Source organism: Lathyrus oleraceus, chromosome 7 (assembly GCF_024323335.1).
Source record: "Lathyrus oleraceus cultivar Zhongwan6 chromosome 7, CAAS_Psat_ZW6_1.0, whole genome shotgun sequence".
Taxonomy (NCBI): domain Eukaryota; kingdom Viridiplantae; phylum Streptophyta; class Magnoliopsida; order Fabales; family Fabaceae; genus Lathyrus; species Lathyrus oleraceus.
This window is the reverse complement of record NC_066585.1, coordinates 504,353,126-504,377,344: the sequence shown is the minus strand read 5'-3', so window position 1 is coordinate 504,377,344 and position 24,219 is coordinate 504,353,126. Positions and strand designations below refer to the sequence as shown.

At 34.5% G+C, this 24,219-nt stretch overlaps 1 protein-coding gene across 2 annotated transcripts; it reads left to right on the top strand.

Moving 5' to 3' along the window:
• The first annotated feature begins 4,839 nt into the window (after positions 1–4,839).
• Positions 4,840–23,509, top strand: LOC127100942 (phosphatidylinositol-3-phosphatase SAC1). Of its 2 annotated transcripts, XM_051038251.1 has the most exons (16): positions 4,840–5,123; positions 5,231–5,435; positions 7,331–7,496; positions 7,592–7,814; positions 10,186–10,262; positions 14,117–14,304; positions 14,410–14,507; positions 15,742–15,875; positions 15,990–16,121; positions 17,792–18,176; positions 18,299–18,420; positions 18,577–18,687; positions 19,697–19,909; positions 21,375–21,554; positions 22,718–22,829; positions 23,046–23,509. In XM_051038251.1, the coding sequence occupies exons 1-16, from the start codon at positions 4,983–4,985 to the stop codon at positions 23,292–23,294; spliced, it is 2,736 nt and encodes a 911-aa protein (XP_050894208.1). In that variant the 5' UTR covers positions 4,840–4,982; the 3' UTR covers positions 23,295–23,509. The 2 variants fall into 2 exon arrangements, with proteins under 2 accessions (XP_050894208.1, XP_050894209.1); XM_051038252.1 differs by lacking the exon at positions 15,742–15,875 and having other exon boundaries at positions 15,994–16,121.
• Positions 23,510–24,219: the final 710 nt, after the last annotated feature.

Sequence of the window (24,219 nt, the reverse complement as noted above, 5' to 3'; positions counted from 1 at the left end):
GGTAGCGCCGACTCAAGTTTTTAATTGGGATCTATTCAACCCCCCCTTCTAGATCCGTGCCATAGTCTAACAATTGTTGTTGCATGAAGGGTCATACTATTGTAAAGTGCAACTTTAGGAGACTCTTTGTCCCTAAAGGCACTTATCAATGGTTTCCTAGATGCAACCAAGTTTTCACTAATCATAAAGGAACCAATGAAGATTGGATGTCTAGCACTATTCATTGATCTTGAATGATAAATGTCTTAACTCTATTAAGAGAGTATGTGATCTCTATTGTGGCTTCTTGATGAGGCTTGAGATATCTTCATGTTTATTACCATCATTTGGGAGTTCGAATGACTGGACCATTGTTAATACTTAAAACAAAAGTATTCACTTGAAATATATTTGACCATAATGTTGAATTAAATATACGTCTTGATCTTCAAGATCATAACTTGATTCAGGAGGATAACTTGACCAACCATCTTGTGCATGCATCACTTGAGCTATCTCCAACAGTTTCTTGACTTCAAGTGTTGTCATCATAAAAATAAGAAGATACTAAATGACTTTCAACTTTGTTATCCATAAGACTCACCATCTTGGATCACTTTTACTATACCTACAAACACATATATCCATATTCTCCCCTTTTTTTATGATGGCAACACATCTCGCAGGGAGGAGGTAAAAGAGAAAACAAATAGATAAATTTTGGAGTGGATAAACTCTCAATCACATGAGTATAAAGTATACTCTACTCTCTTTGAGAGTATACTTCCCACCTCTTTGGCATAATCAAAAAGGCGGGAAAAGAGTCTATAGAGTAATTGTAAATATGCAAGCACATAATTCACATAGATCAAACATATTTTACTAAGGAAGAAAAAACATTACTTCATTAATTCAAATACTATAATTTAAATTACAGAAATCAGGAAAATATTGAAGTTTGAACACACTCAATTACAATATCTAAAACACATAAGTGAGTTAATGGACTTTACTTGCATTAAATCATACGGAGAAGCTTCCCATCGACCCAATTTATTTGAAATTGTTGGGTTAATAACCATAAAGGAATCAAATCCTCTCTAATGATGACTTCAAGATTATCTTGCCTTAAGAGGAGTGCCTTTCTAACAAAATAGTGTGCCATAAAAATGTTTGCCTTTAAGTAACATGCTTTGATAGGAAGTTTTTTATCTTCAATAAGATTCATGACAAAGGAAAGGATAACAATATAAAGTTTGAATCTTTTGAACTTTATTGGCCCATCATAAGTATATGATACTCCATAGAAGGGTAGTTCAAACATTCAATCGAACTTATCTCCTTGAATTTCAATCTCCATTCCTTTTACAAATGTCTTCATGTATAGATCTTCAAACTTATAATTTGAGTAAAAGAATCTTACAAGATCCGAAAACACTCGATTTTTTATTTTTAAGAAGAATTCCCCTATCAAACCTTGACAAATGTTCACATACAACTTAAAGTTATTGAAAACGTTTATTCGATACCAATAGGTCATAAGACTTTACAGTTGTACATTCCCATTATTTTTTAATTTCTCAAGGATGATCCTTCCAAGAATTTCTTCTTGAATAAGAGCTTTCAATGGGGAGCCATCTTGTTGGAGCCATATTTGATGATACTAATGATGTAGAGTAAAACTCACAGAAGAACATAAAGACTTCTTCATTGACTGACTTCTTCCATTAGTTACTCTAGGAACACCTCATTACCCATATTTTATTAAACGAATGGATGATAAGCCAATTTGTGTAGCCCAAGCCCAATCTAGGCAATTTATGGCGTATTTTGGATGACCTTTAGCGTAACTTCGGGCGGTATATGGCCCTGCTTGTATGCTTTCCTGACACTCATGTGTTTAGTTTATCCTTATTATTTATGGATCGTCTTTTCTTATGCCTAGTAAAATTATCCATGTACACATTCCCTCGAGAACGAGGCCTTGGAAAAGGCGAAATGATATAATCCAAGCAAAAGATAGTTTACTTTCAAGGAGAGACTTGATAGTCGAGTCCCTCGGGTGAGCTTGATAGTCGAGTCCCTTATATGACACTTTGAGACAAGTCCTTAAGGTGATAATTAAAGTGAAGTCCCTCTCATAAGATTTTAAGTCGAGTTCCTCATACGAGACTTAGATAGTCGAGTCATTCAAGAGAGACTTCATAAGAGTGAGTTTTTCTAACTCTCAGGGCTTTGCTTTTGTTTTGTTTTCTCACTAGAGGAGTTTTGCAACATCACCATATGGGGTTTATTAATGAAAAGTTCAGGTGTTGTGGTGATTCTTCTCATGTTATTTGGATTTTCTTACAATTACTTTCATGGAATTTTTCTTTCATGACACCTTTATTGAAAAAATTTCTTACTAGGGCGAGTCCCTCAAGCGTTGCTTGAATTTCTCTTGGCAACGATCCTTCAGTGAAGGACCAACATACAATTTCCTTGTAGGGCGACAATGATTCTTCAATGAAGGTCCATCATAATATTTCCTCGTAGGGCGACATTGACCATTCAATGAAGGTCCATCATAATATTGCCTCGTAGGGCATCAATAATCATTCAACGAACATCCAACAAAATGTTTCCTCCTAAGGAGACAAGGATTTTTCAATGAAGGTCCATTGAAATATTGTCTCTTAGGGCAACAAAGATCCTTCAGTGAAGGTCCAACGGAATATTATCTCGTAGGACGACAAGGATACTTCAGTGAAGATCTAACATTCATGTTGCCTATGAGGGCGACAAGGATCATTTAACGAAGGTTCAACATTTTCAATTGCATAAGAATTTCTCCAGCTTTCAACATACATCTTGCAAGATCCACACAACTTACAAGAGAGGGAGCCTTATTCTTAAAAAAAAAACCTGCCCATGCTAGGGAAAAGAGTGTCACCACAATGTTAAAAAAAAACTTAAAGAGTTATTAAAAAAAGTTATACAAAACAGTCGAGACGACTGTTTCACCTTATTCAACAACTATAAAAATAACTAGCTAGTATGATCTTGGATCGGCCAAGCCTTTTGAGCTTTCTAATGATCTTAATTGATTTATACTGCTTTCAAGATTAGTTTAATCCACTTGTACTTTTGATTCTCATGAGGCGGTTCAACTTTTTATAAGTAACTTGTTATCTTTTAACTTCTTGAGTGATTGCTTGGTTATTTTCTCATTTATATATAATCTTGAACTATGATCAACTTAATGTCTTTGTTAGTAAAATAAAATATCATATTTATGGGTGCAAGATATCACTACCACGCCGATTATAACTACATTATAAATATAAATTTGAGAAAATACCAACGATGAAAATATTTTATAGAGATTCACACAGGTGAGATTGAACATATAATACTTACCTTTGCGGCGACTCCTTCACCAACGAAAAAATGTCACATTAGAGCATACTTGGTATTTTTACACAAGTGCTTCATAAGAAAATTGTAATTGAAAACTTCGTGTGCACAACAAGTATCGTCACTTTTTTTTATACTTTTCTGTCAACATGTATACATTGACCTTTCTTAATAAATAAAAAATAAAACATAACTTTCCAACTTATTTATTGTGGGGGAGGGGTGACATGTTTTGGCTTGTTTTGACACAATCCGATCCTCCTAATATTTGTACATATTTTTTCAGCAACATTACACCACTATGTAGCTCTCAACACACTCACTCAGCGTTGCTTTTATCGATAAGCTGTGTGACCAAAATATTTCACCTAATTAAATTTATTCATGAACGGTTGGGGGTAACAACGAAAATTGTCATAAGCATATATTACAACCAAACTAATGTTGTATAAGTAATGCAAGACATCAGTTATAATGTCCTCTTTTTCTCTGAGCAATATTGATTAACCAATCATATATTAGATATAATAATATTTATCGACTTTCCAATATTAGTATTACCTATGTTACTTGCCTCACTAGTATTTCACAAAGATGATTGATTATTCATAAATATTTACAAGATTAATAATTATAAAATGAGAACGCATTTAAAAAACCTCAAAAACCTCAGTGAACAAATAATCACGACAAATCACCAAAATGTATAAAAAGATTCACAATAAATAATCGTCATTAATAGAAAAAGAAAGTAAATCTGATATAATACTTATCGTTTCTATTTCACCTTAATGATTGATTATTGTTTGCACGTCATCAAAACATATAATGGGATATGGTATTTGGATGATACATATGACTAGCAAATGCAAAGTGGTGAGAAACTCTATAGGTATGTATCCGGAGAAAATTGAAGATCCCTTCCCATTCGACGAATAAAGTATATATAGAAAGCTCAATGACCCGGATATTATGAGTCGTGAAAGACCAATTCTTCCTCCATTAAGGGAAAACAATTTTTTCATTGACTGATTTTTTCATTAAGTTATTGTAGGAACACGTCGCTACCCACATTTTATTAAACAGGTGGATGATAAGCCAGTTCGAGTGGTCCAAGCCTAACCTGAACGATTTATGTCATATTCCAAACGATCTGCGACACAAATTTAGACGACCTATAACCATGCTTGTATGCTCACTCGACACTTATATTTTAGTTTATCCTTCTTCTTTATGGATCATCTTTTCTTGAATCTAATAAAATTATCGTCATACGCAAATTTCAATTTAAATGATAAAATTATTAGGTTGAATGTATATATTAGAGTTCAAAAATGAATCCATCCACTTGGATATAAAAAAATTAAAAGAAAAGTAGCTATTTTTTTAAAAATAAAAAGAAGAAGTAATTAATTGAAAATAAACTCATTAAGACATAAATATAATACTTTTTCAAATATTTGCCATGCATCAATCAATATCACAATTCAATTTGTCAAAATAAATCAGAAATTCAAAGAAACCATTTCAGAACCTTCTCCCACTCCCCTAACCACTCCCACCTCAACAAAGGAACCATTGAATTCGAAACGAAAGAGTGATAATTCATGTCGAAATCGGAGGGAATGGTATTAGGATCACTAACCTCATCATCTCTATCATCAAAAGTTCACCCTTCCAACGATCCTCCAGAACTCGATCCCGATTCTTACGCTCTCGAGAAGTTCAAACTCTACGAAACCAGAGCGGTAAAGTTCAATTTCAATTTCAATTTCTTCACTGATTTTCGTTTCATAAACCTAACATTCATCGATTGATTTTTATTCTGTTGTTGATTTTTTTTGTAATCGTGCAGAGGTTTTACCTAATTGGAAGTGATGGGAACAAGAGATTCTTTCGCGTATTGAAAATTGATCGATCGGAACAGTCTGATCTTAGTATTAGTCAGGATCCTGTTTTGTATTCGCCTCAGGAAATCAAGAGCTTGCTTCAGCGAATTGCTGAAGGTAACAGAGCTACCGGGGGACTCACTTTCGTCGCCAAAGTTTTCGGAATTGCAGGTTAGTACTTCATTATACCGGCACGAAGGTGGACACATTAGTTTTGTCTATCCGCATAACTAGTGCGCTTTGTTGCTATTTTTTGTTGTTGTTGTTGGTCACAATAGCTTAGACGATGAGAATCACACACCTTACTTTAAGTGTGGAGAAGCAGGGCAGTGTTGTCCATGAAGGAGAGCCAAAATCCCGCCGCCATTATAGCAGATTAAGGCGGGAAAACCCGCAATATTAGCTGATATTTACCATTGCGTCGAGCCAAAAAACCGTCATGTATATCTGCCATTGGCGCCATAATTGCATATATTTGATAACACTGGCGGGGATACAGAATTCAAACCCGTACCCGCACATCAAATGTAGCATCAATTACCAATTGAATTGTACTTACAAGAGACTTAAGTTGTCACGTATAATGTTAACTTTTAAATTTTAAATTAATTCTCTTGTTTCAGTTGTCTGAGTTTATCTAAATTTCAATGTTCGTGTTGTATGTTATTCATTTTCAAATTTGCCAATGACAAATTTGTAAGGAGAGAAATAGATAATTACTTTTGAAGTTTCCTATATACGATGGTGATGAATTATTACTTTAAAGTTTCCTATATATGATGATGATGATGAATTATTACTTTAAAGTTTCCTATATATGATGATGATCATATTAATTATTACTTTTAAATATCTTCCATAGTGCCGCAATTGCGGATATTTGATTACTCCGGCGGGGATACAGAGTTCAAACCCGCACCCGCACCCGCACATCAAAATGTAGCATCAATTACCAACTGAATTGTACTTACGAGAGACTTATGTTTTGACATATAAAGTTAAATTTTGAATTTTAATTTAATTCTCTTGTTTCAGTTGTTTGAATTTGTCTAAATTTTAATGTTCATGTTGTTTGTTAATTATTTTTAAAATTGGAAAATAACTTTGTTCCCAAGGACAAATTTGTATGGAGAAAAATAGATAATTATTTTTGAAGTTTCCTATATACGATGATGATGATATTATTACTTTTAAATATCCACCATAGCGCCGCAATTGCGGATATTTGATGACACTGGCGGGGATACAGGGTTCAAACATGCACCCACACATCAAAATCTAGCATCAATTACCAATTGAATTGTACTAGTATTTACGAGAGACTTATGTTTTGACGTATAATGTTAAATTTTAAATTTTAATTTAATTCTCTTGTTTCAGTTGTCTGAATTTATTTAAATTTCAATGCTTGTGTTGTATGTTAAATTATTTTTAAATTTGGAAAACAACTTTGTTGCCAAGGATAAATTTGTAAGGAGAAAAATGGATAATTACTTTTGAAGTTTCATATATACGATGATGATGATGACGGCGATGATGATATTACTTTTAAAGTTTCCTATTTATGATGATGATGATGATATTATTACTTTTGAAGTTTCCTATATATGTGATGATGATATTATTACTTTTATATCTATATATACTTTTGGTTCTTAATCTTTAGTTTATTGTTCGGCTTAGTCTCGCTTATATACCAAATTAGTTATTTTGTAAATCATGTTACGAAGGCTGTTAACCGTGGCATTACTTTAGCCCATCATTTTTATTTTGTATAAAAATGATCTTTATCTTTAAGTTTTGTTATGAAATGGGGCCTTAACTTTATTTTTAGTTTTTATTTGGTTTAACAAATACTCATTAGTCATAGTTACAAAGGTTAGCAATGGGTCTGGGAACTGATCGTTTTGGTATAACTTTTGTAAGATAAGGGCCCTGTGTATGAAGATTGGTGGGGTCTTGGGAGGGTAGATGCAGTGGTGCTCCCACATACCATATATATAATTAAATAAATTTATCTTCCAATATATGGTAATATGTTCTAATTGATTGTTGTGTTTTTCTAGGCTGCATCAAGTTTCTCGAGTCTTACTATTTGATTCTTGTTACTAAGCGCAAACAAATTGGTTCTATATGTGGTCATGCAATTTATAGTATCAAGGAGAGCCAATTGATAACAATTCCCCATGTGTCAATTCAATCTGATTTAGCCCACTCTAAAACTGAGCTAAGGTAATTTGACTGCATCTTGATTGCTGCAATCAAAATTTGGTCATCTTTATGAATTGAAGTGGGAAACAACTTAACATTACCTACTCCTACTGCAGATACAAAAAGCTTTTGTCTAGCGTGGATTTGACCAAGGATTTTTTCTTTAGTTATACTTACCCTATAATGCAAAGTTTGCAAAAGAATGTCTCGTCCGATCAAGGAGGAGGGATGCCGTACGATAATATATTTGTTTGGAATGCTTATTTGACACAATCTGTCAGATCGAGATGCAATAACACCATATGGACTATAGCTTTGGTTCATGGCCATTTTAGGCAGGTTAGTTTTTTCATTTCTGAAATCTATCCCTGATGATCATCTGCAATTGTCAAATGTAACCGTATATATTCTTGTTTTGAACATGTATTTAAAGATCCACAATCAGTTTGCAGTATTTTAAAATTAGTAGTTATGGAAGCAAGAGAAGCGTTGTCCAAAATTTACTACTATTGGAAATTACTGTTCTTGCTTGGGATGATAGACATGTGATTTGGACAAAATTTTTGGTTCATGTTCATTTTAGGCAAGTTTGTTTTTCTCCATGTCTGTCATTGATCATAACTTTTTATTCGTTTGGTTAAGCGTAATTACTTTTGTTTCTAGCATGCATTTTATTTAAAGATTTTCACTATCAATTTACAGTATTTGTAAATTACTTGCTATTAAATCAAGTGGAATTTGTACAAAAGAAGAAAGAGAAGCAACATTGTCCAAAATTTATTACTATTGAGAATAAGGATTCTTGAAATAGAGTCATAACAAAATTCTGATTGGGTTCAAAGCTCACTGCCTATTCTTGGTGTCATTGTGATCATGGGCTGATAGAAACTTGTTTCTATATGGGTCAACTACCCATGACAGAATTTCAGGTTCCCTTAAATTAACAATTCTTGCCAAGTCCTAGAGTAAGTGTTATTCCAAAGAAATAGCCATTTAATTAAGAAGTATGATAGAATACGTGAGACCGTTTCCTCAAAGGGTTTCCCCTTCACAATAGAGTTGTCACTATTCACAAACTTGACAATATTCAAAAGATGCCCTCTAACCCTATATGTTCTCTTATTTCTATAATATACATACGCTCTATAACAACCTCGACTAACTTGCTAACTAACCAAATAACTTCTTTAACAACTCTAAACTTACGTCAACTACTCTAATTTCCCTTTATTCTATAATTACGTCTGATGGTTGATGGGTGGAAAAAGTGAGATTCATCGATTAAATATCATCCAAACATGTTTTCTTGCTTGAAATCTAACTTATTAATACATTATTTATAAAACATTTCATTTGAAGTGTTGTTTTATGAAACGGTTTTCAACAAATAAAACACAATAGAATCAAACAGGTTATTGGCCTGTTTGTACCTTCGTGGTTTTCTTCAGTTGATAATAAGATGTCCTTTAGGTCCCTCTATGGTATATTCTAGTAACTGCCATTTCTCATCCTTTGCTCACTTTCTATAATCTATATAAGGGAAAATATTTTTGGATTGAAACAAAGAGGATACCCGACACAATGCTTAAAGTTGTCATATGACTACAAAGTCGCAGGTTCAAGTTGTTGAATCAGCTTCTTGCAAATGCAAGATAAGGCTGCCCAGAGTAGACCCAAAGTGGGTTCAACCCTGGTTGTAGTCGGCTTCCAACTCCATCACTACTATTGTTTTTGCAGTGAAATTTCCTTCAGTTTTTCCAGAATACCGAGAGAACTTATATGGATTAACCATGATGTATATTCATATTATTAATAGCAGCATGCTACATATTTTAATATGTATGTGTGTTCCACAACCTAAAGTTTATATGTCCACCACAGTTAGCCTTGGTTTGAACTTAATAGCACCAGGTTGACCCTGTTTTTGGACTGAAACATTCATTTCTATAGAGATAAGTAAAATAGGGAAAGTACTGCTAGGGTTATAATATACTCCCTCCGTCTCATAAAAAATATCATATTTGAACAATTCACGGTTCTTAAGAAAATGATTGGATGTGTTGGTTTTGATGATAAAACTAATATCATTTACTAGAATACCCCTATTGATTGTAGTTAAAAGAGTGGTTGGATAAAGTGAAAGTTAATAAATAGTGGAAAAATAATAATAAATGCTGCATTGATATTTGTAAAAGGACAATTATTTTGAGACAGAAAAAAAGTGCAAACGAGACACTTTTTATGAGACGGAGGGAGTATGCTCTAAAACAGCCAAACATGCAATGCAAGAAGGAAAAGGAAAGATTTAATTGTGATAGATATATGAACGTTTATGCCTCAAAAGAGCTATTTGATTGTGATAGATATTGGTGCAAAGATTTAAATAATAGCATTAAAATACACAATGTTCCAAAATATTAGAGAACATGAAAATATCTTATAATATCTTGATATTTTCTTAGAGTATCTTTGATTGTATCATAAGATTAGATTCTAACCTTAGAGTATATAAGAGTATCTCTATTAGTTCCATATTTCTTAACTAACAGAAACCTGTCCTCTAACCACATACATGTATGAATCTTATACATAAGACATATTTCATTGCCTTTTCCCCCTGCAATTGCTTGATTTTATCGTCTTGTCAATCAGTTTAACTATTCAGAGCATTTATCACTGTATAACCAATTTAGGATCTATAAAATGGCAGATTCGTCTATCAATCTTTGGGAGGGACTTCAGCGTTTCCTTGATTTCTCGACGCTCTAGACATTTTGCAGGGACACGGTATGTTCATGTTTTGATAATTTATTTGTATTTCACTTTCTATGCAATTGATTCAGATGCGCTGTGGCAATTTAAAATAGTTTCATTATTAGATTTAAATTTCTTCATTAAAAGTGTCCTGCTAAACTTGTGGCTACATGATATTTTTATATATATAACATAATTGATTGAAGGTTAGTGGAACCGTTGTGGTCCACCAAATGTTTCCAACTTGTCGTCTCGTTACTGTGGCAATTTTCTATGGAGTTTGAGTGACTACTTGACTGGTAATGGTAGTGTTTGATTGGCTGGGGCTTATAGATCCATTGAAATAATAAGCTGCTTCTCTTTTATCTGACTGAAAAAAAATATTTCAGTGTTTCAATATAGTACAGGTTTAGTATCCTTGTAAGTCTTTAGTCCTATCCTACATTTTCTTTGCAATACATTTCATGATAGAGTGCAGGAGGTACATTGTTAATCATATAATGTATTTGTTTTTTGAATTATTGTCTAGACCCCAAGAATGAATCATATTAATTCTTCAGTGTTTCCTTGTGTTCTCTTATTCAAATGGTTACAGAAGTGAACAGAATAGAAAAGTTATAGCATTCCTTTAGATTTCTGGAGCAAGGATGAAAGTTTTAAAGGAAATTTTATTTCTTTTCACGGTGAAGGGCATAAAGGGATCATGCTTTGTAGACTTGTAAAAAATTTAGGCACACCAGACTCATTATCATTGAGTGTGATGGGGTTTTATTGGAGAAAATCCAAGTCTTTCATTGCCTAGAGATTTGGCCTTTGAAAGTTGAGACAATCTTTATTTGATGCCAATTTAGTCAATTATATTTTAACTTGTGTGTATTATCAGTCTCCTATTCATTCTCCTATGATGAACATGTTGCATTGATTCCGTGGTCTTCAATTGTGATTGTCTTGCATAACTCAATTTATCACTCCTCTATGTTTTTCCCCTTGAGCTTTCCTTTATGGTAAGGAGAACTATAGTCTGTAACTATTTAGGCAATAATGTTATGATAAATGGTTGTTATTGAATTAGGAGAGACTAAGAGACATTTAGGTTAAACCGTGTGTTTTAAAAGCACTACGGAGACTTTATTATATATAGAGAAATTACAACTAATTACATGATATAGTCGATGTGAGATTATTCTCAGAGATTTTGTAAACACGTCTGCCAATTGATCATTAGAATTGACAAAGCTTGTGACGATGTCACTGACTCGATCTTCTCTCTAACAAAGTGACAGTCTATCTCAATATGTTTGGTCCTCTCATGGAAGACTGGATTTGAAGCAATGTGCAATGCAGCTTGATTATCACAAATAAGTGTCATTGGTCTTGCTTCTTCAATTTGAAGTTCCTTGAGCAACTGCTTTAACCAAATAAGTTCACATGTTGCCATTGCCATGACCCTATACTCTGCCTCGGCGCTTGATCTTGCAACTACGTTTTGTTTCTTACTTTTCCAGGATATAAGGTTTCCTCCAACAAGTACACAATACCCAGAGGTGGATCGTCTATCAATGGGTGACCCTGCCCAATCAGCATCAGAGTATCCAATTATCTGAGTATGTCCTTTATCTTCATACACTAAACCTTTTCCTGGAGCACATTTGATGTATCTCAGAATCCGGATAACAGCATCCATGTGTTCTTGACAAGGGGAATTTAAGAACTGACTTACCACACTAACCGCAAAAGAAATGTCTGGACGTGTGACTGTGAGATAATTCAACTTTCCAACCAATCTCCTATACCTTCCTGAGTCAGATAGAGGCTCCCCCTGATTGGGTAGTAGTTTGACACTTGGATCCATAGGAGTATCAACTGGTTTGGCATTCAACAAACCTGTTTCTTCCAAAATATCCATAGCATATTTCCGCTGAGAAATCACTAAACCATCTTTAGATTGGGCTACCTCAATACCCAAGAAATAGCGGAGTTTACCAAGGTCTTTTGTCTGAAATTGATTTGAGAGATGTTGTTTTAACTTGAGTATACCCTGTTGATCACTACCAGTTATGACAATATCATCTACGTACACAATAAGATAAATACACCCTTGGGCTGATTGACGATAAAAAACAGAATGGTCAGCTTCACTACGGACCATACCAAATTGTTGTACTACAGCGCTGAATCTGCCGAACCAAGCTCTCGGAGATTGCTTAAGACCATAAAGAGACCTGTGTAACCTACACACCATATTCAATGACTCCCCCTGAGCAACAAATCCAGGTGGTTGCTCCATATATACTTCCTCTTCAAGATCACCATGTAAAAAGGCATTTTTGATGTCAAGTTGATGAAGAGGCCAATGCCGAATGGCTGCAATGGCTAGAAGAAGTCTAACAGATGCCATCTTGGCTACAGGCGAGAAGGTATCACTATAATCCAATCCAAAAATCTGAGTGTATCCTTTGGCTACCAAGCGAGCTTTAAATCGATCAATCTTACCATCTGGACCAACCTTCACTGTATAAAGCCAACGACAACCTACTAAAGATTTCCCAGGGGGTAGAGGAACCAGTTCCCAGGTACCACTGCTTTGAAGAGCACACATTTCATCAATCATTGCTTGCCTCCACTCAGGGTGAGATAATGCTTCACCTGGAGTTTTAGGAATAGAAACAGAAGATAAAGAAGACAAACAAGTATACTGCAAAGGGGAAAGACGATGATAACATAAATCAATATAATGTAGAGACGGATTTCGTGTTTGACGTATACCTTTTCGAAGGGCAATCGGAAGATCGGACTCAGGTTGCAGGATCGGATCCGGTGATGGCGGAGGCGTCGGAGGAGAGTCTGCAATGACCTCAGGGACAGGTATGACCTCAGGGACGGGGACGACAGACGTTGGGCGACGACGCTGATATGTTTGAAGTGGTCGAGACGTAGGGGGGTCAGGAGCCATAGACTGATGGGGGATAATGGTAGGCGGGACATTAATAATTGCCGGAAAAGGTGTGGAAGTACTTTCTTGAAGAGGTTCCGGAGATACTGGGTTGGACCCGAAATATGGAATAAACTCGAAGAAGGTAACATCGGCCGATATGAGGTATCGTTGTAGAGTATGAGAATAACAACGATAGCCCTTTTGGGAACGATGATAACCAAGAAAGACACACTTTAGTGATCGAGCTGCTAGTTTATCAAGACCAGGGGAGAGATTGTGTACAAAACACGTTGACCCGAATACTCGAGGAGGAATTGGGTGGAGAGGAGAATTTGGAAACAGGATTGAATGAGGGATTGTTCTATATACAAATATTCTAACACTATGTATTTACAAATATCAACAGTTGTAAATATTTGGTGTATTTTACTCGCTGTAGCCTTGTAGGATTTTTATTAATTGGTGTCATGTGACTTATTGATCAACACCATTGGTGTCATGTGCATAGAATCTCATATGTAGTGAATTTTGTGGCACTGGATTGTTTTCATAGTGGTTATTATTATGGCTGGGAAGATTTCTACCTGTATCAAATTAGTTTCTCTATCATATTTTAATTGTTCTACAACGTAGGATTCTAGATTTGACACTTAACAATGGTTGCAGAAATGAACTTTGTCTTCTGTGACCTTTCATCTAGATTAGTGAAAAAGCTTACTTTAGTTCGTTATGCACCGTTGGTGGAACATTTATTCTTTGATGCTTGATTTCTTTGTATATAGCAGTTTTGTTTTATTTGAATTACGGTGCAATAGTTAAATATGAAATATTCTTTGTTGTCCTGAGTTATCTGTATTTTAACAGATACGAGTATTTTGTGTACACAAAGTGTCTATCTGGCTATATTAAAAATGGTTGGATTAATTTTCTTACTCGTGAATTATTTTTGCAGTTACCTGAAAAGAGGAGTGAATGACCGGGGGAGGGTTGCTAATGATGTTGAGACAGAGCAGATTGTCCTTGATGAAGAAGCTGGCTCCTGCAAGGGCAAAATGAGTTCAGTCGTGCAAATGCGCGGATCAATACCGCTTTTCTGGTCCCAAGAAGCATCAAGATTTAGCCCTAAGCCTGACATAATTTGTAAGAATACATTTGGGATTAATATTTATCTTTTCATTTTAAAATTCTATGATGTTGTAACACTTGTCTCTCAATCTTTTTGTCTCTCCCTGTTTTGACTTCCAGTGCAGAGGTATGATCCAACATACCAGGCAACAAAATTGCATTTTGAAGATCTTGAGAAAAGATATGGCAATCCAATTATTGTCCTTAATTTGATTAAGGTAATTCCTAATAAAAAGTAATAAAAAGCTCACAAGTATGAATTTCCTTGTTTTTGATTTTTTCTTTAGAAAAAGACTTAACATTCTCTTTCCCTGTAAAAAAAATGGTAATGTTCTTCTATTTCCTCATTCCTCAGTTCAGCAAAGCATTTTCCCATGCTTCTACAAAATGGCTTCTTGTTGGAAATTTAAATTTCAGTCAAACACTTTAGAACGGAGTTCTTAAAGAAATGGACACTTCTTGAAAATGAAGCATCTTGAATTTTATTCAACACCCTTTACCATGAAATCTTCTTTTGAGCTAATGCTGTTAATTTTTTTTTTTCGTGGCTGCTATGAGGATCCCTGATGCTGCGGTCATAAATTTTGAAATGATACCACGACAACAATTTTCTGAAAACAAGTTGATAATAATATTATTTTTTCTCTCCCCTATCATCTAAATCCCTTAGTGTTGATCCTTCATTTTTTTCTCTAGGCTGAGTTGTGTTGAAGTTAATATTTATACATAAGAGAAAGAGATGAGAAATAATTGGAACTTTGAATATGATATCGATACAATATGATTAACTTGATAGTTTCTTAATGCATACAAGAACAAGTGCTGATGTGAAGAGATAAGGAAATAAAGAAACAAATTATGATAATAACTAAGTAATGTGAAAACTAATTTTGGGATATATTGTTGAGAAAAGTCCAAGTCCTACATTGAGGTGTGATAAGGCATGAATTGAGCTTATAAAGAGTTACACTCATCACCTTACAAGCATGTTGTTTTGTACAGACGGGGTAGGCCCAATATAAAAACTTAATATGGTATCAGAACCTATTCAGCCACCTACTATTTATGATTATATTGACCCACCAAATCCAATATTACTCGGTGTGAGGGGCGTGTTTTGGAAAAAAACCCGAAGTTCCACATTGAATAGAGATAAGATTGAAATGAGTTTATAAAGAGTGACATTCACCCACCAAGTCCAATATTACTCGGTGTGAGGGGCTGTGTTTTGGAAAAAATCCAAGTTCCACATTGAATTGAGTGACCCTCCTCATCTTACAAGATGGTCTTATGGTTTTGTAATGATAGTTAGACCCAATATAAAACTTAATAATAAACTAAGATATTCTAAAATTAGAAACTGATCCCATGAGTCCTTTTTGCATATGCAACTTTTTCACTTAAATATTCTCTTTATAATTTTTTGTGGCTTATTTAAATGATAAAATGTAGACAGTTGAAAAAAGGCCTCGAGAAATGATGCTGAGGCGTGAATTTGCAAATGCTGTTGGATATCTGAACCAAGTTTTTCCAGTAGATAACCATCTTAGATTTATTCACTGGGATTTTCACAAGTTTGCAAAAACGTGAGGATATTAATGTTTTCCAAATTCTCCTTCAATAGAAGTCTTTCATTTTTTCCTGCAGTTCTATTTTAATTCTGACTATTCCCTATTCTGTCTGCTTTACTGTTTTCAAAGCAAGTCTGCCAATGTTCTGGCAGTTTTAGGAGCTGTAGCTAGTGAAGCACTTGATTTGACAAGTTTTTACTATAGTGGCAAACCCAAAATGCTAAAGAGGACAAACAAGAGTAATCGAACAAGCGCAGGAAGGTAGGACTCATCATTCAGATTGTTATATGACATTCATTGTTTCTTCTTGTTTTTTATCTATGTTTTAGTTGAATAATAACTGTACATAGATTACACAATGGTTTGACTTTGAAGAAGAGGGAGATTGCAGTGGCTATTAGAGTGAGATAAATTGAGAGAAAGGAAAAATGTTCATTGTATTGATTGAAAAATGATCATTGTATTGATTGAAAAATGAATATCTTGATCTGATGATCAAGTTACAAAGATGTTATATAGAATGCTTAGGCTACTCCAAGGAGTGGCTACACCTACACCACAGTGTAACTAACTTTTAGTCAGTTATGCTGACTAGGCAAAGAGGAATTAGGCACATGTGCAAATACAAGGCACACTAACTAACTGAGCTTGCACAGCAAGCTTCGACAATTAAGCTAAACAGAAAGCAACTACTGGAATAGTATATTCACACAGAATCAAGTTGATGGCTGAAAAAGTGTGGCCTTGAAATTGTTGTTGGGTGCTTTAGATAGACACATGGATTTGAATTAGGAAGAATAGAGTGGGTCTTCAACATGCAAATAATGAAAAGGAGAGATAAGAATTCCATCCCCGGAGTGGTTACTCTACAGTTGAGAAGAGATTTTTATCTTAATTTTCTTGGGTGGATTTTGGAGGGGCCAAAGAGTTACAACATTTTATAAATTCAATAAATATTTCCAGAATTATGTGTAGTACAGTGGCAAGATTCAAACATTTTTGTTATCATGACCGCTTTTTGAATCTTATCTCTGCCGTTTTTCTAGAATTGTTTTACACTAAAAAATACAGTTGAAATGTCAAAATGCTGTAAAATGTTTTCGATTAAGTTAGAAAAGCATCCTTAAACTGTTGAGTTTATGATTCTGGGTATTAAATCAGACTGCACACATCTTTATTTATTATAGCATATATAATAAATACAATAAATATTAATTGATATTACTTATCTAATCCTAATGATAAACTCAAATCTTAATAAATATTCGGATTTGATTATTTGATTCTAACTTAACCATTGGGCCACCATAAATATTGAGAAAGGAGAGAAACATAAGAGAGAACACTAACTCCAAGTCCTTTTTATCCTTTAGATATCACTCCATCACACGTTGTAGTAAGATTGCTTTCGTGTTCGACCTTTCAAGCATAAAACCAAATTGATTAACAGTAATTCGAGTCTCTTTTCTTAGTCTACGTTAAATCACTCTTTAACTTAACTTCATGGTGTGACTCATAGGTTTAATATCCCTATGGTATCCCTATGGTTTGTACAATTTTGTATATCTCTCACGTTCTTATAAATCGGAATTAAAGTGTTTCTTTTCTACTTGTCCAAGTGACTTTTGTCACTTTGGGCTTTTTGCTTTTTCTCAATCCTGTCTCTAATGGAATGCTCTCCAATCATTGGTCTCAGCACACTGTCAATATTCTCTGGTAGTCCCTTCGCCTAACATTGAGTCATTGCCACCGGTCACATATAACATGTCCCACTTGAGTTATATGTGACCGTAATGGTGGTGTAATTGGTGTTAAGTCTGGGGTATTCTTATTTTATAAAACATTGTTAAAGTTTTATTTTGTATTTGTAAAAGAGAATTGTTGCTTAAGAGAAAAAAGTTCTATTTACATATCAACATCTCCTTATATAGGGATGCTTCACTGAGAGATTTGACATCTAGTTCTGGGGATCTTGCAAGGATTGGAAGCAGTGCTGAAATGCTAAATTCTTTGGCTAATCGAGATAGAGAGGCTGACATGAATCATCAGAACAAAAATGATTATTTTAATAGCAATGCACCGCATTTTCAGAGTGGAGTTCTCCGTACCAACTGCATTGACTGCTTGGACCGAACAAATGTCGCCCAGTATGCTTATGGCCTTCAAGCTTTAGGACGTCAGCTCCATGCAATGGGTTTGACTGATGTGCCAAAAGTGGATCCTGACAGTAGTATTGCAGCAGCTCTAATGGATATGTATCAAAGTATGGGAGATGCTCTTGCACAGCAGTATGGCGGTTCTGCAGCTCACAATACTGTATGACGTGTTTTACATGATTCTAAATTGCTGAAGTCTGTCGAATAAATTATCCAATTTTTTTCATTTGCATCTTATTTTTGTTACTTTATATTAAATGTATTTCTCGTGAATTATTTCAGGTGTTTCCAGAAAGGCAGGGAAAGTGGAAAGCAACAACACAGTCAAGAGAGTTTTTAAAATCCATAAAACGATATTATAGCAATGCTTACACGGATGGTGAAAAACAAGATGCAATAAACTTGTATTATTCCTACCACCTATTTTATGTTTTGTTAATGGAATTTCTATTTCATATTTAATAAGATTGAATGTTTTTTGGCTTCTAATATTGAAATAATATGGCCCGCCATTAATTTTGTCTTGAATAATGGTCTAAAGTACTCATGACATTTGCCAGATTTTTAGGTTACTTCCAACCGCAGGAAGGAAAACCTGCTCTTTGGGAGCTTGATTCAGATTATTATCTCCACGTATCCGGGATGGGAGATGATCTTATTCCTGAAAAGTTGTGAGTCCTCCTTGTTACTTTCTTTTTATGAGCAGCCCTCCTTGACACCGAACCAAAATGTCTATTAAGATTGTTTTTTTCCAATGCCTAAGTTTACATTTCAAATTATTTTTTAATTTATTTTATTAGATTGTTCTTGCTACCTTACATATGATAGATGTATGTGGTAACACACTAATAAGATGAAAAGGAACAAAAGTTGTATATTTTCAATGTTCAGTTAACATTATAATTTTATGGATTTATTTTTCTACTTAGTTAACTTGTATGTTTCAATATTTTTATTTATTTTAGCTTTTGAAGAACATATATTCAAATATTTTGCATTGGTTTAAGGTGGTGGTTACATTTAAATTATTAAAATGTAGATAAGAGATTTTGATGTATTTATATGTCATGAGTTGCAAAGGTAAATTGGTTCTGGAATTATTTTTATAATAGGAGTTGTGTTTTTTATTGTTAAATTTTTAATCATATAAAAGAATGACGTAAAGAAATGGTATAATGAGGAGTAGAGAGTGAATCTACTTTGGCGATTGCCATAATAAACTATTAGTATTATGTGACACAGAAATTTGATGTGTCAACAGTTTGATTTGGGAGGCTGTTTTATTGAGTTTTAAATATATCTAATAGACCAGTGCAGCCAAGGATGCTTTACAAGCATATTCTTGTAACTTGAATCTAAGGCCCAATTATAATTAGAAGAGGCATTTGTAATGGGTGTGTGAAGTCAGTATGTGGAAGGAAAAGTTCGTTTCAAATTTACATCAAGAGAATGCGAATCTGGTTTTGGGAAAAGTTTCTGTCATTGGATGGGAGCATTTGATCTAATCCTGCATTTTGTTTGTACTTCCAAAATAATTTGGCATCCCTTCTGTTAGAAATTATTAATGTCAAAATCCACCCTGATGCTTTTATAATATGTTAAGTTTGATCTTGCTATTCCCATCTCTTATACACGCTTTTTATTTACCTTTTTCTATTTTCTTTATCTTAAAATTTGCAGTTCTCAACCAAATCTTAAGCCCTCTGGGAGAGTTGTAACCATCTTCAACCCCATACCAGCCTGCAGAGATGATTTCTCACGCATAAAGCTGACATCATTTGACAAGCTAATTGAAAAGACCTGTAGTACAATTAAAAATGTAAGACTTATCTGTGAACCTGATCAGAAGCCAGGCGGAGTTTCTGGAAACAGTGGTGTAGCACCTGATGCAGCGTAATATCTCTTATTCTTTGTGACTGTTTGATGATTTTATTTCTGCTAGAAACCTTGAAACAGAGTTTTCTGAGGGAGCGGTGAGAAAAACAGAGAAAAGAAAGAAAAAAGAATACATAGTGTTTATTGAATTATAAAGAACCTAAGGAGAAAACTCTCATTCTAAAGGTTTTCCATGTTATGCTCAAATATAAATTTCTGAATTCCTTCCTATCCCTTTATAGATTCAAATTGTAAACAACTAAACTGACATCCAACTGTCTAACTAACTCAGACCTTGCTCCCATTTATTTTTACTATCTCACTTTTATTGACCTGATAATAGTGTTTTCTTTCTCATTAGTTTTTTGTGCGCATGCTAATACTAATTTATTCCTCCCATTCATTTTAAGGCCAGGTTCCTCTAGCACTGCTTTGTTGATGTATGACAATAATAGTTGATATTGTCCCTTCATTATTGCTTCTTAATTCTTGCATTACTTAGTTGTATTGGATTCTTGTTATTGCTAGTTACAATAAATGCATTCATTGCTCAGCATGATGCAATGTTATATGCTTCCACTTCTGCTTCTTAATGTTATATGCTTCTACTTCTGCTTCTTAATACTTGCATGATGTATTGTTATATGCTTTCCCTTCTGTTACTTCAATTTATTCTTTCTCTCAAAGCTTGGGATGCTTAATATGTAACATCATTTTTCTTTTATCAATGATATGCAAAAGCATCATTGTAATGTTTTTTTTTTTAAGAAGTGTGGCTGGGCCTAACTCAACCCTACAAAACCGGTTGGTAGAGTAAGGACTGCCCCCACTTATAAACACATGTTCAGGCCATATATTGTCCGATGTGGGACTCTTAACACACCCCCTCACGCCCAGGACTGGACATCTGGAGCGTGGAAATAAATGGTGGGTGGTCCACCGGATCTTAAACGAGGCTTTGATACCATGTTAAGAAGTGTGGATGGGCCTAACTCAACCCTACAAAACCGGTTGGTAGAGTAAGGACTGTCCCCACTTATAAACACATGTTCAGGCCATATATTGTCCGATGTGGGACTCTTAACAATTTTAACTCATGCGAATGGGGAAAAGTTGGATTTCCTACACACTTTACACTCTCCACTTCACAGTATTCATAGGAAGTTTATTCTTTCTTTTACTCAACACCCATTGACATAGAACATCATCTAATAGAAAAGCGCCATTAATCAATTTGTTAAAATCAGTATCATTGTTTGCGAAGAGAATCTCTCTTGTTTTTAAATATATTCCCTTCATTTCTATTTGTGTTAGTTCTTTGCTTAAACTTTAGTTGCAATGTCTGTTTCCAATTCTCTCTGAACCATGAGTGATTTAGGTGGGAAATAGTGGGTGGTGTGTCAGGCTATGAGAAGTAAAAATATTCTGCGCTTTTGGTCCGTAATTCTTGTTGATTCACTGATTATCTGTTGTTTTTATCCAGTGAGATACAGCTTAAAAGCCCAAATTGGCTTTTTGGCCAGAGAAAGTATGAAGAAGGTTCCTCTGCTGCAAAAGTTGTTTCTACTGAAACTAACATTGGCGGATGTCATGCTAATGAATTTTGCAACTTGAATTGGCTTTCCTCTGGCAATGATATGAATGAAGATGATGTTTTTCAAAGGTACGTATCTAGAACGTGCATTGTCCTCGCAACACTTTGATGCATCCTCTGAATATCTATCCTTAGATGTTCAGTGTCCCATTTTGTTATTTTCCTACTTAATAACATCTGCACCTTAGGCATTGGGAGGGATAGTCATAGTTCAGTTAAGGAGAGAAACTTAAACTGAACCTAACTGGAAATATGTTCCGTCAAACCAAATCAACCTTTTTTCATACACACTTGAACCGGGCCAAACCGAAACTTCAGTTCCATGAACCAGTTTTAAATTGTCTAACCGAATTGGTTTTCCAACAAAAAATCCTTGGCCAAATACCTAGGTAACTGAGAATTTTTACAACTTAGTTCAAGTCTGCAGCAGCATACTAAATCCCACAAGAATGTGAGCAGTATTGTAACTAGAAATTTCAAAAGAAAATCGGAACCTAAATGTAATTAATATTATAAAAATAACCAGGAATATCACATTTTTTAACAAACTCAAATGATTAATAACCATTCAATGGGATGCAGAAAAGATTTGGACTTCAATGGAAGCATCCACACCCTTACCGAGTTTGGGAGAGAACAGAATTTGCTAGTTCGAGGTGATTCATCAGCTCCGAAAGATGAAAACAAAGAAAAAAAATACTCAATTTGTAGTATAATGCTTCAGTCAGGATCAATGAGGGACAATTCAATCTAGGATATGGTCTCAAATTTGTGGATTTGAGTGAAATTGTAGGAGATGCCAAAATTGAACTTATAAGATTTGGGGTTTTAGATTCCATTGTTCTTGCCAAAATTTGCGCTAATGACCTTGCGACAGTTTCCCTTGTGAAACAGTTTGCGGTTAACTTATTTTCATTGAATTGTACTGTGAAACAGCTTGCGGTTAACTTATTTTCATTGAACTGTACTGTGAAACAGTTTGGTTAGTGGACATGTTTCTAAAATTACTGTTCAGTTCAAGAACTTTGTTCAAAAGTCTGGTTATTTAAGCTACAGTTTCGGTGTGGTTCGGTTCAGTTACAGTTTGGTTCGATTTATTTTGGTTTATATGAACACCCCTAGATAACGGCTCACCACTTTGGATATTTATTTAGTGCATTGTGATTTGTAAGCTTTAGACTGGACTTGTAACATTTTACAGATGATGCTGTTTTCATATCCTTAATTTTCAGGTACTTTACAATGACCTCAGCAAATGAGGCCAATGGTTGGTATGGAGGTACCCTCCTTGGTGATCAAGATGAAAATAGCGAGATATATAAACATTATTCCGAGTTATGTCAGGTGTGTAGTTTCACGTGAATACTGAGCACACCTTCGCCGCTTTGAATCTAAATAGTATTAATCACTGTTTTCCAATCAACTTCTATATAAATAATGACATAAAAATTATAAAACAGATAACATAACATATAGGATGTTGTGTTGTATTATTACATCTTATGCAATCAAGATGCAGTCTTTCTAATATTTTCCCCACATCGTCTTCTACTTCTGCAGGGACCTGCCTTTGAACTTTTCCAAAATGATCACGAGAAAGAGCAACACTACGCCGATGCTCTAAGCATGAGTTCATTTGAAATTCTTAATGAAGCTGGTGTTGCAGCAGAGATGGAAGCAGCTCTAAAGGAGTATGACCAAGTTGGTGCTGACCTTGGGATCATTCCCTCATCTTGTAAATTCTTTGCTGATGATCCAAGCTGGTTGACGAGGTGGTTAATTGGGGAAGAAAAAGTCCCTAGGATGTGACAAGTTTTTGGAGTGTATTGAAAAAATATATATATTTTTTTGTAACGTTTCAAGTTTCAACTCTTGTTTTGTCTATTGTATAAAGCTAGTAACTGTAAATTTTCTTAATATTGGTCGAATCTTCATTTTTAAATTATCACATTAAGGTACCAAGTATGGGTATCTTAGTTTTGCTTTTGGTGCTTAACAATGTGAGTTTTGGTCAGAGGTGTAAATATATAGTATATCAGTGATTCCTGCTAAAGTTGAAGTAGTGTTACAGTGGGAGAGATCAAGACTGTGCGCAGGTTTGGGTTTTTTTGGGCTTCATTTCATTGAGCATTTCACGATGTTCTATTTAACTAAAAGTGCATTTTTAAAGTCAATTAAGAGTCTATTAAACTAGAAAGATTAGAAGATACTTCTGTCCTCCAACTCTCATACTTCATGTTTCTTCATCTGGTGGAAAGCTAGCTTGAAACGCCATACTAACTTTTTCATTGTCTTTCAACTCATAATTAAATTCATTCCATGTGACCATGAGATTCCTATTACTTGTTCTCTTTGAATCTATTTCTTACGGTTTCTTGTTTATTGAGCTTTGGTCATTCTGGTCTTATCTTCTTTTATCATCTTTCTTTCTGTTTCAAGGGAAAGTTTGTTCAAGTCCTTTTCCTCTTGAATAGCAGTGACCTTAGGTCTTCTTGACATGGCTAGCTTTTTGGAGTTTAAAGCCATTCACATGGTTTAGAACATGTGGGAATTGTGTTTAATGTTTTCTTATGTCGTGTCACTCTGACTACCCTTATCGTGTTCCATCTTCTTATATAATCAAGTGTTAGAGAAAATACATTCTGTTATTACTGGGTGAAAATACCAGTTTAAGTTTGTGTTTACAAACAAATTTTCTTTTAAGATAACTCTCAACAGAAAGATATAAAAAATA